At 37.4% G+C, this 12649-nt stretch overlaps 2 protein-coding genes across 2 annotated transcripts; both read right to left on the bottom strand.

The window, feature by feature from the left end:
- Window positions 1–2024: 2024 nt before the first annotated feature.
- On the bottom strand, window positions 2025–3618 carry snx10b (sorting nexin 10b). Its single transcript, XM_059567006.1, has 4 exons — window positions 3457–3618; window positions 3269–3369; window positions 2516–2617; window positions 2025–2331 (listed from the first exon to the last, which is right to left on the bottom strand). The coding sequence occupies exons 1-4, from the start codon at window positions 3580–3582 to the stop codon at window positions 2115–2117; spliced, it is 546 nt and encodes a 181-aa protein (XP_059422989.1). The 5' UTR covers window positions 3583–3618; the 3' UTR covers window positions 2025–2114.
- Window positions 3619–4399: 781 nt separating this feature from the next.
- On the bottom strand, window positions 4400–9140 carry cbx3b (chromobox homolog 3b). The gene is made up of 5 exons (XM_059567468.1): window positions 8917–9140; window positions 8249–8394; window positions 7987–8152; window positions 7704–7861; window positions 4400–5259 (listed from the first exon to the last, which is right to left on the bottom strand). The coding sequence occupies exons 2-5, from the start codon at window positions 8386–8388 to the stop codon at window positions 5142–5144; spliced, it is 582 nt and encodes a 193-aa protein (XP_059423451.1). The 5' UTR covers window positions 8389–8394; window positions 8917–9140; the 3' UTR covers window positions 4400–5141.
- Between the last annotated feature and the right edge of the window lie 3509 nt (window positions 9141–12649).

Below are 12649 nucleotides of genomic sequence, written 5' to 3'. Positions count from 1 at the left end.
CTGTGCCTCTAGTCTAGGGCAGGGGTCACCAAACTCGGTCCTGGGGGGCCGGTGTCCTGCAGAGTTTAGCTCCAACCCTAATCAAACACACCTGAACCAGCTAATCAAGGTCTTATTAGCTATACTTGAAACTTCCAGGGAAGTGTGTTGAGGCAAGTCGGAGCTAAACTCTGCAGGACACTGGCCCTCCAGGACCGAGTTTGGTGACCCCTGGTCTAGGGTCATCAGATAGATTTGCAAATTCACGCCATTGGTGTTGTTGCCAGATCTGACTAAAATGAGATCAAACTAATTAGCGATTAAAAGTAATTTAATAATAATCTAATGCTTTTAAAAGGCCAACAAAAAAACTATTGCGTATTAGTAAAACATCTATTTTACTGAAATATTAGCACCATAATTTTAGCAACTCACATCTCTCTCAAACCCCAACACATCGTTCACAAGCTGCACGTGCAATTAAGAGCTGCTTCATTGCTGACGCATGATATAAGACATTTGCAAGTTCGTTTCAAACAGTGGATTTTTTTTTCTGTTTTATAAAGTATCCTGTAACCAAATGACAACTACTTCAGTGCGTAAGTGAATCAAACTGTAAACAACACGCATGACATTGCTGAAATATTATCATAGAAAATGATTAGCCTACCAGGTTGTTACCCAGCAAAAAGTGAACATTCTCAGAACCTGGCGAGTTATCAAACGTTCTTCAATCATAAAAACTTGATTTAGCCTACACATCATTCATGGAACGTCTTCTAGTTGGACATTCGTCTAACTTAATTTTTTTACTATTGTTACTAGGCTACTTAAAAATATTCAGAGAACATTTAAACGTAGCCAAACATTCCAATAGGGCCTACCGTTTGCAAAATTATAAACTTGAACGTTCTCTTAACATTCGTAAAAACTAAAAAAAATTTAATACATGTAAAGAAAATTCTGAACGTTAAGAGAACATTCAGCAATAATGTTTTCATTACTTAACATTAGAAAAACGTTATTAAAACACATTTTTATTGACTGGGTCAGCATATGGTTATCTCTTGCGGCAGAAAATAATTGATTAGTTTATATATATATATATATATATATATGCCTTTTTTTACTGGGGTGAAGCTTGTACGCACGTGCGTTGAAGAATAGGCAATTTTTTTACGCTATTTTTCTGTTCTGAATACGTATATATGATTAGTTATTTTTAAACTGTAAACGGCAGGGCCATAGGCTACTAACCAGTCACGCCATGACCCTTTGTTGTGGGTGACCTAAAATATATTTTTGCCTTAATGATTTAAGATATAATTTAGTTTACTGGATAATGCTCGTGGCCCTTATTTTAATGGTTATATTTGTACCTCTTGCTTGTGGCGATAGAATACCTTTATCCTCCGGTCCTGAAATGTCTCGATGATTTGATGTCCCAGTCAAAGCCTGTGAAAGCAGAGGATGATTTGAAAAAGGGAAAATACTGCTAGCTTTGGGGGTTTCGCAGGTATGAGACCGTCCATTAATGGAAAGACAAAAGAGCAGCGGCGCCATCTGCTGGTCACGTGTGGCCTCACACGATTTTTACATATTTATGAGAAGTCACAATTTGTATGACATCCAGACGATGATCTTTTATGGCTAAGTATGGCAATAAAATTGTTTGAGTAGAGATTATTATTAGGATTTAGATCTGTAAGGTCGGGTTTAAATCACGTAATGTCTTAATGCTCTGTATTTGCTTATTAGGATGGGGTTATTGCGTTTAAGGGACTTCACACGCAAGCATAAATTCCCTCTCGTAAACCTCTCAGCGCACATCTGTAGTTTTAACAACAAACTGTCTTCCACACAGGCCACATTATGCTTTTATACATTCACTTGATTGCCAAGGAAGACATTAATGTGTGCCCAAGTGTGGTTTAAATAATTTATTAGGTTATCTTCTTCATCAATACAGATTTAGCAATACACAAAGTATGAGTACGAGACAAAACAACCCAGTTTCAGCAATGACAGTAACTTTTTTTCCTGTTCCACTGTCTCTCCTCATGAGCCGTAATCTTCATTGTTGAATGTTATGTTCCTCAGCGATGTCTTTATGTGTTTAGCAGGAAATAGTCTTATCACTCTGATTCACACTGTGTATCATCCTCTTCCTCCATGCTCTCTTCAGACTGAGATTCAAAGCGTTTGATTCCTGAGCTGAAACTGTGAATGGCCTCAGAGACAGTGTAGCGACTTTGGCCTTCAGCACAGGCCTCGATTTTTTTCACACTTAGTTGGGACTGTAGGAAGAGATGTAAGCAGCTGTCCGAAAGCAGCACGGGGCTGTGAACCACCCTTGAGGATGAAAGTATATATAGTAACTGATCACAGAAACCATAAGCATTTCAGTTACTTCATTTTTTTAGATTCAATAGGTGAAATACTAAGACATGTCACATGTTCTCAAGCTAAATGCATTCTTTCAGTCATGGTTTTATGTTTGGTGTATGTTGTTCTTTAGGGCTATTTTGATACTTACTCTTCTAGAAATTTCCTGAGCCCTTCCATACGGGCTCCGATCTGTCTGGCATTGTTGAGACTGAAGAATGGGTTTTTTGGAGGAAGTTTGGGTAGATGTGTTCTGCAATTCAGAGACGACAACAGAAGTTGAGTTTTCATTTGTCACACAGAAAATTGGCCAATGAGTGAAACTTTAATATGACTGCAATACAGCTGCCTATGGTAATTAGCAGTATAGTTATTGTTAACTGAAACGATTAAAAAACATTTGTTTATTACAATAAAGCCTAAATAAAATAGAATGGTAACACTTTAGCTTGGGGACCAGTTCTCACTATTAACTTGTAGCTTATTAGCATACATATTATCAATACTAATAAGCATATCGGCTGTTTATTAGTACTTATAAAGCACATATTAATGCCTGACCATATTCTACATCCCTACATATACCTAAACTTAACAAGGAGTCATAGTTAATAGTTTTACATAAAATACATTCAATAAAATGATTAATTCTTTCATTCATTGTTCAGTAGCCTTCACCTTCTATGATGATCATGTTATTAATATCTGTATTGAAATGTAAAAGAAAAAAACTATTCTGATAACACAATGCGTTATAAAGGATATCAATAAAATTGATATACAGAAGGTTTATGTCTAATTTCATAGGCGCTGTTTTACATCAACCCAATTACAAACCATTAACCATCAGTGAACAAATGCTGAACAAAGAAAATAATGATAACAGGATGCAATGGTTACATACATGAGCATAGCATTTTTCTGTAGCTTTTTTCTTAGCCACACAAACTCGCTGTATCTCCGCCGCACACAGGAACTCTTCTTAGTGAAGGCCAAACTGTTTGTCTGATGATTATGAAATGTAAAGAATGATCAGGAAGTTTCTGCCATCTGTTTTGACCATTTTGTATCTTATGATCTGATTGCACTTACATGTATACAGATTTCATAATCCATGTAAGCATGCCAGAAATCCTCTTTCTGGATGCGAGGATCCCTCACCCACACGCCAGTGAACTCCTGCATAAGTCCAAGAATGCTGGAAAAGACCTTGCGCATACACTCACAAACTCACATTGGACGAGGACACATAGCCAGTACTCAGAGGTTTAAAAAAAAATGGGAAGAATAAAAAGGGAAGTATTTTCATGAGACATTGGTCTTGTTGACCAACTGGGGCTGATTCATGGGAACTGTAGACTGGGGAAAAACATCCAAGCTCATTTTGTGTCTCTGACGGACAGCGGTGCTTCATTTTTACCAGCCACCAGAGACATAGCAGACTAGCACTGCCATAAAAATAAAAAGAGCAGGAAAAAGCAGCTGGAAAAAATGGGTACCCTAATCATAACGCCTGCATGTTTAAAACATCTAGCAGTACTTAAACAGTTATTCATGAACAGCTTTTCAAACCTCTTGATATTACAGATAGGATTGATGATGCTAAAAATTCAGCTTTGGAATCACAGGAATAAATAAAAAATTTAAAATGTACTCAAATAGAAAAGATGTGATTTTACTGTTTTTGCTGTACTTTGGATCAAATAAATGCAGACTTGGTGAGCAGGATAGACTTCCATTAAAAATCTGTTCAAAAACTTTTGACTGGTAGTATAAAAACAAATGAATAATATTATAATATAAATAAAATATTTAAAAAACAACATTATAAAAGTATCTCAGTAAAAAAAAAACTGGTTGCTATTTTAAAATTTAATTTGGAACATTTTGCTTTTGATTTTATAGGAAAATCTAATCAGAAAAAGGTTGCTTCATCCATTTTTAGTATATAATGTATATAGTTACGCTCATTATAGTTATTTGATTTAAGACACTTTTACAGAGAACTGCAATTTAACAAGAATAATCACAACACTTCTGAGGTAATTTTATGTTTATTTAAAGCACCTAGAGATTGCTCACTTGAGATTAAAGGTTAACAGTGATCTTTTACAGAAAACAGGAAACCAGAAGATCGAAACTGCAGGACAAACGTCTTTAACACAAAACCTCAAAACCTAAATGGCCTGTTTATACTACTGCTATGAAACTGACACTGACCTACAACCAGAGTGTTGATGTTCACAAAAATGTGATTGTATAGGCTATATTCTAGAATTAGTTTTGTGCAAATCTATGGATTTATACCTGCATGAGCCACACTAAGCCCTCGCAGATCACAGGATCCATCACAGTTTTACTTGTATAAGTGCGTAACCAGGAGTTAATGGTACGGATAGTACATCTACACATCAAACAGTTCCTCTCCAGCAGGTTTTGTACCATTTGTCGTCATCTCCTATGTGTAATCACAGTTCAGATCATAGTAACAAAGAGGACAGAACAATAAACATCACATATGAACTTTCAAACAACAGACCAAGAGGTACAACAACATCTGATTAATAAACCACTTAGCGGATTTGTAAAACCGTAAACTACAGTAGAGCTCTAGTACTCCAGTCACATTTCTACAGATTAGTGTGTTGGGAAGAGCTTCACATTGGAGTGTGGATTCACACACACGGTACATCAAACAGTAAACTTATGCCACAGTGTTTGTGTATGTTTAAAGCTGCCAGGAGGTACAGTAGTATCCATTGCTACATATTTCTCTCTCACTGCTCGTCTTCTCCATGCCAGGTCAGCTTGTCCTCGTAAAAGCGGATCACCATCTCAGGCCACCTTTTACTGGTCTCTCCGGCTGACAGTAAAGCCACGTCATCTGTGTTTTTCCTGAGATGAAATAAAAAAATTATGATGCGTCTTAATGGACAAATACAGCAAATTAAAAGCACATTATCAGCAGCTGCAGTGGTGGATAAGTGAAAATAACATTGTATACTTGTCAAGATTATGGATCTGTTGTGTTGTTTTCCCTCCCCATGTGCTTCGCCTGACCTAGTTTCTCCCATGTTTCTTGACGTTATTTGATCCTTCCTGTTCGTATTGGTTCCCATTTGATTCAGCTGTGTTTCCCCAATTATCTCGTTTGGTTCTTAGTATTTAATCCCTGTGTTTCCCTGAGTTCCCTGTCCAGTATTGAATGTGAATGTCTTGTGCAACCTGTCTGCCCGGTGTACTTCGTGTTGGAAGGATTAAAGACTGTGTTTGTTTGAAGTTATCCCACGACTTCTCGTTCCTTGCTCCGTGCAGCAGCATAACCGTGACAGAATATTAGACCAACATACGGTATATTTGCTATCCGTTTTGTTTCCGTGTTTTGTTCAGTGTTTTTTTTTCCTCCCATTGTTTCCCCATGGATTCCATCACATGCCTGAAATACATCCTCCTCCTGCTGGAGCAACTGGGTGGAGGATCGCCCCGGAGGTAGAGCCTAACCCGTCAGATCAGGTGTGAGAGCCAGCAACAGTGCCCGGCCTGAGGGAGCTGGCCGTGGATGGTCACAGTGTGGAGTGGAGTGGAGCCCACTGCACCGTGGCTAAGGGTAAGCTTATAGTGTATCTGGGGCTGCTTGATTTAGAGGCAAACCTGATAGGCTGGGAAACAGATCTGGAGGCCGACTTGCCACCTCTACTCCCTCCTTCATCTCCGCTGGTCCCGTCCAGCCCTCCGTCGTCTCCTGTCCCCAAGTCCAGCCCAGAATGGACTCCTGTTTCCCAGTCCAGCCGAAAGAGAGACTCTGTCCCTGAGTCTAGCCAGGAGTGGACTTTGATTCCGGAGGGCAGCCCTGAGAGCCGAGGCTCACGAATGCCCATCCACCTGCCTGCTCCTGCTTCCTCATCCGCTGTCGTCTGGCAACCCCTCGGCTCGCCCTCAGCCCACCATCAGTACAGTGTGATCCCTGCGGTTCTGCCATTCTCCATCATCACTGGGGCTGGAGCATCCCTCACCTTTGCCTCCAGCTTCTGAGGCCCGGACTCCGCCTCAGCCAGCAGACCCAGTAGCGTCACTTCATCTCCTAGCTTCCTCACTTCTACTGTCACCCGTCAGTCCACCAGCTCCACAAGGCTCCCTTGTCCCTCCGGCTCTGCCTTGGTGATGCGTCGACCCGCCAATTTACTCAGGATTCTGCTCCTCCAGCTATAACTTGTCGCTCTGTCCCACCGGCTCTATTGAGCTCTTCCTTCCCACCAGCTCCTCCTTTGTCCTCAGTCGCCAGAGCCTTTGGCCCCACGGGTCCTAGGCATACCCCTGGCTCGTTAGCTCTCCGTCTTGGGCTCCTCCATCAGTGTCAGTCGGCCCCCTGGAGTCAGCGGCCATTCCTCCTCCATGGCTCCTCCCTCCGCCGGCTCCACCATGGGCCGCCATTATGGCTGTGGCCTGGTCCTGCTTGGCTCCTCCTGCTCCAAGCCCCTCCTCCCTCCTGCATCACTCCCTGGACTCTGTCTGCCACCCCCTCCCGGATGTCTGTCCTCCTCCTGAGCCTTCTGCCAATTATCTTGTTTGGTTCTTAGTATTTAAGCCCTGTGTTGCACTGAGTTCCCTGTCTGATATTGAAAATATTTAAATACTGTGTACTAAAACTGAAATTAAAGTTTATATATTTCAATATTCTAAAATCCTAAATCTAATAAAAAAAAAATTATAATTACATAATAAATACAGTACATATAAAAATAACTAAAATATAATTTAAGAGCTGATTTAAAATATTTAAATAATATTTATATAAATAATTTAGTTATTCAGTTGTATGTTTTTTTCATTTTATTAGTTACTCTTTTTTAATAGGGGTGTGTGTATATATATATATATATATATATATATATATATATTAGTTTTTGTTCATTTTTATTTCAGTTTTAGTCAGTTTTTTTTACTACATCATGTTTAACAAAATTATAATGACAAATCCTGTCAACTAGCTGAATATAATTATTTTTTCCCCCACATTTTATTTCAGTTACTGTTTATTTTATTTCAAGTTATGTTTTAGTTTTATAATAACTCTGACATTGTGGAAATTTCAGCACCTGACAACAATGTGCTGATATTTTGATCAGCATGTTACTTTTCTAAACAGGTTGCCAGTTCAGGCAATGTGATGTAAAGCATTAAAGCCAAGTTAACATTTAAATGTGTATCAATGCTTGATCTGAGAAAAACTATTCTATGCATTGATTAAATGATTGAAATACAAAAATAGCACTACTGCATTAAATATGAATAATGCAGTGTAAAGAAAGCCCACATATGGTCCAGTGTAGAAATTTTACCACTTGATGAGGAACATGAGCTCTCCTTGTTGGTCAGTGCATCCGATGATGCAGTCTGGTTCTGGTTTGCTGGATTGGCCTGCTGGGATCTCAGCATTGTGATCATCAACCTCCTCAATTCCCCTCTCAGTGAGCTCCTCCTGAGGCTGCTGGTGAGCCTGCATGATTCCAGACACAGAACTAAACTATCATAAAGCCCGGCAAGAAAGATACATTATATATCACATAGCAAGGGCAATAAACCTGCAGTTTTTACACCAGTACAGTATATAAAGACACTAACCATATCGGCATCCAGCTCAGATAACTCTTGCTTGGGCTGGACCTCCAGGTCTAGAGACTGACACCCCTCTTGTTCAGTCTCTCCTGAGACAGTTAGGTTTCTGAGAAACTCCTCTATCAGCTCGGGACAATCCAGGTTGTCCTCTGGCTCCCAGGTATTCTCTGCACTGTGGAAAGTTAGACAGACATGTCACATTTTGGTAAATAAATATATAATAATATAATTATCTGACACACAAGCAACATTTGTTCCAGAAACTCACTCCGTGAAGCCTTTCCACTTTAGATAGTATTCAACTTTTCCATCGTTGACTCTTCTGCGGATGATTTTTTCCACTGAAAACTCTTGGACAACTGTTGTCTCCTCTGCTTTTCTGTTTTTCACATTCTGCTTTTTCCTCATGATTTCCTATTTAACAACACTACATTTAGTAATGGTATCAATAAAGTAATTCACATGATATTATAAAGCATTTATGTAATGTTTAGTATTAAAATTAGATCAGTAGACATGAAGGGGTTCAAGGAAATTAGTCAGTGATAAGAATTTTTAGTTTTTGTTATTACAGGCCTTAAGAGGAAAACTTTACATCACATTATACAAAACTTGCATTGAACATAGAATAAACGTTCAAAACTGAAGTCGGGCATTTTTAAAGAAGCATTTCCCCCTTGAAATGTATGTGTTTGTTTGCTCTTAATGTATCAAGCGATGTGTCCATCTGACACGAGGAACCAGGGATTTCTTCGGTAAACAATGCCAACAATACGTCGCTTCCAGTGAAGTCACCGCTTATGCATGACGTATCATTCCCACGAACTAAACTTTCATAGTCATGGACCGAGCAGGCTAATATTATTAATGAATGTTATATAAAATGCTATTCTTTCTACGCCGACTGATGTGAATTTGGTAAGTGCGCGTGCCCACCTGGCGAAGCCTCACGCGCTATTCTTTATTCCCACTGCTGCTGATTAATGCTCAGTCTGTACAAACAACGCGCTGCATCCACACGGAAGATCACAGTGCAGTTCAGTAATCGAGCATCGCTCACTGTGTAGCTTTCACGGTCATGGCTTTACTGTTGTGTTTACGTAACTTTTCATGAATGAGTCAAATTAAACATGGCCGATTGGGAGAAGGGGAGGAAGTGGTTTCAAAGGGAAGAGGTCACTTCAGGAAAGCCGGGGGAGGAATCCTTAAAGGCGCATCCCGAGAGCAAGACATGGCTCAATTTCTCTGTGCACACAGACTGTTTTTTTTCTTTTCTGTTTTTTTTGCGCACGATGTGTTCATATGTGTCACAGCCTTGGGATTTTTAGCGGCTATCTATATTTGGAATAATTTTGCATTCATATTCCCACCATTGCAGTTTTTGATGTTAAAACAGTACGTGTGATTTATTGTAATATATACAACTTCTTTAGCGTCTCGGTTTAGGAAAGATAGACACGGAAAATATCTCTTCGTCGTGTTTACGTTACAAATGTAGTATTGTGGAAGGACACTGGAGGGCGCATGCGCCACTCATTTTGTGCATCTTCTGTACTATAAACCCAGCAGTTTCAGACGGGTATCTGTGTCTATACCCGTCAATCTTAAATTTCGGATTAACAACGATCTTTAGGACAAAAGTATAATTTATCTTTTTATTATTATTGTTGTTGTTAATATAATAATAATTATTATATGAACATTGTCTGGTTTAGACTCTATAATTGCATTGAACCTAAATTAAGAATATGCTTATGTATAAATAAATAAATATATATAGGCAAATGAATAAATATGATCTTATGCAACAAAAAAATTAAATTAAATAATACATTTAGTAACGATGGTAATATTAATCGAAGAATGCATCTAAACCTTTTCTGCATAGGGTAGTTGAGCGGGTTTACGGTGGTAATAATACGGAGCTCTTTACTATAGGACGCTTTATTGTAACTGACCACTGGTTTCGGTGTAGAGCCTAAGCTCCTCCCATTTTAGAAATGATTGGCAGTTTTCCGCCTTCCAATCAGAGAGGCGTTTGAATCGGATTGGTTCTGTTGTTCACCCAATGGCATGAAAGAAAGAAAGAAAGAAAGAAAGAAAGAAAGAAAGAAAGAAAGAAAGAAAGAAATTTGGAGTATCTCAAACATACCACAAATAAATTCACATTTTAACTTTTATCTATCTATCTATCTATCTATCTATCTATCTATCTATCTATCTATCTATCTATCTATCTATCTATCTATCTATCTATCTATCTATCTATCTATCTATCTATCTATCTATCTATCTATCTATCTCTCTCTCTCTCTCTCTCTCTCTCTCTATATATATATATATATATATATATATATATATATAATTGTTCACGAATAAGATAAGAGAAGCATTATATATATATATATATATATATATATATATATATATATATATAGAGAGAGAGAGAGAGAGAGAGAGAGAGAGATAGATAGATAGATAGATAGATAGATATATATATATATATATATAATTGTTCACGAATAAGATAAGAGAAGCATTATATATATATATATATATATATATATATATATATTGAACTTAACTTATTTTACATTTACTTGTTTAAAATTAAATCGACCAAAATCACAAAATGAAGACACAAAATCCGGATTTTTTAAACTTACACTTGATGTCATACTATAACCCTCGTCACTTCTATTTTCTATACTGTGTCCACAAGAGGTCGCTAATTATCTATTCATAAATCTTTTGTCATCTCCATTTGTAGTAGTTGTTTTGCTCCTCATAAAAAGTTTCATTTTTTACGAGATAACTTGTAAAATGTTTTATTACATTTGTTAAAGCACGTTTTACATTCGCTATGTTTACTTTATTTACTTTATAGCTTCTTTATTAACTTTATAACTCCATTTGACATTCTGTGCTTTTGAACAACTGTTGTTCTAAAGCAAGTTATTTTTTTTACTGTTGCACGGTTAACCCCCCTCCCCCAAGCCTATTTCTTGATTTATAACTCTGTACTGCACTTAATAAATAGATCTTATCATATACAGTGTTATATAAACCATGCTGTTATGCATCTTAAATTTGTTGTCAATCAGACTAACATGGAGCTTATAACTCTACCAACACATATATATATATATATATATGTATGTATGCTCATTGTCACATAGACATTAATATAATTCATTAATTCAATGAATATTCATTCATCTGCCTAATGTGCAGCCTTTTTATTTTGAACAGAAACAATCCTCTCTGTACATTCCATGTGAAGGAGGAGCTAAAGGGCCCCCGGTCCATAATGGTTGACAGATGGGCTTTAGAATGAGAGTTCTGTAGTTCTCAAGTGAAATCACAGATTTTTTTTTCTCTCTCTCTCTCTCTCCTCCAGTCTGCTCTCCGTCTCCAGCAGTGACAGTCCTGAGTGGGCCGTATGTGAATACGTTCTTTAATGCAGCCATGTCTCCTGTCAGGGTAGAAATGTGTCCAGATGGAGGGACCCCACTGTGCCGGCCCGGCCAGCACTCGAGGGGTGAGGAGAGCTGATGTGTGGGGTGGAGATCCGGTCTAACTGGACTCTTTCTCAGCGTGAGGCTTGCCGAGTTTTGGCACGCCGCCGTCCCTCGGCTCTGGTTACAGGTACGCTCGTGCCGGCCGTGTCAGACATGTTGTTTTTTTGTGGCTTGTCAACCCCATGAACCCTGAACAGATTACTTTGAGTTCAATTTAATGAAAGTGTTCTGTGGAGCTTAATTCATTGAACAGTTCGTGAAAGGGTCAGCTGATTTACACTAAGGAATCTGAACGGCTGACATTAAATATGATCACTTCATCTGTGCATCTCAGAGCCGACACTGAACAGATTTTCTATAGTTTTTTTCTTCTTCTTCAGAAAATGTAATTCCCACCAGAATATTCACAGTAGTTTTTTACAATATAGTCCTGACATTGGAACCTGATGGTCAAACTGAGGTTTATTTTAATTACTTATATTTAATATATTAAATATATATATAAAGTAAATAATAGCTTTTTTATAACAAGAATAAAGCATTTTCCACCTCATTTGAGCAAATAATAATATTAATGTTACTTATTATTGATTCAATCCTACTTTGGCACAAATTAAATTACTTTTAGATTACTTTTATAATTTTAGACAAATGTTATTGTAATTGACATTTGTAATTAACATTGTAATTTCTACAATTTTTTCCTGAAATGTGTACCTGATGGACAAATAAAATGTTGTTTTTTTGCACTAAAAATTTTTTTTTCACGCTTTGTGAACTACCTTTAAATTAAATTCCTAAAATATAAAATTTTCTTAACACAGTTATAAAGCATCTCTTATCTTATTCTTGAACAAATATTATTATTGTTTTTATTTATTATTGAAATTAAATTAAATTTTAATTTATTATTGACTCACTCCTATGCATAAAATAAACTACTTTACCCCCCAAAAATGATTCCCACCAATTAATTGCTAGTTGTAATTTTGGTATCTTTATCTGGAAATGTAAACTTTAATTGACAAACAGAGGAACAAATATTACACATTTCATGTTAATTCAGATAAATTTTAATTAAAAAAAAGCTTTTTGAAATCAACACTTTATGTGAACCACCTTAAAATCAACTAAAAAAATCTTAACAC

This window comes from Carassius carassius, chromosome 15 (assembly GCF_963082965.1).
Source record: "Carassius carassius chromosome 15, fCarCar2.1, whole genome shotgun sequence".
In the NCBI taxonomy this organism is placed as follows: Eukaryota; Metazoa; Chordata; class Actinopteri; order Cypriniformes; family Cyprinidae; genus Carassius; species Carassius carassius.
The sequence above is the reverse complement of the archived record's forward strand: the minus strand, read 5'-3'. Positions and strand labels throughout refer to the sequence as shown.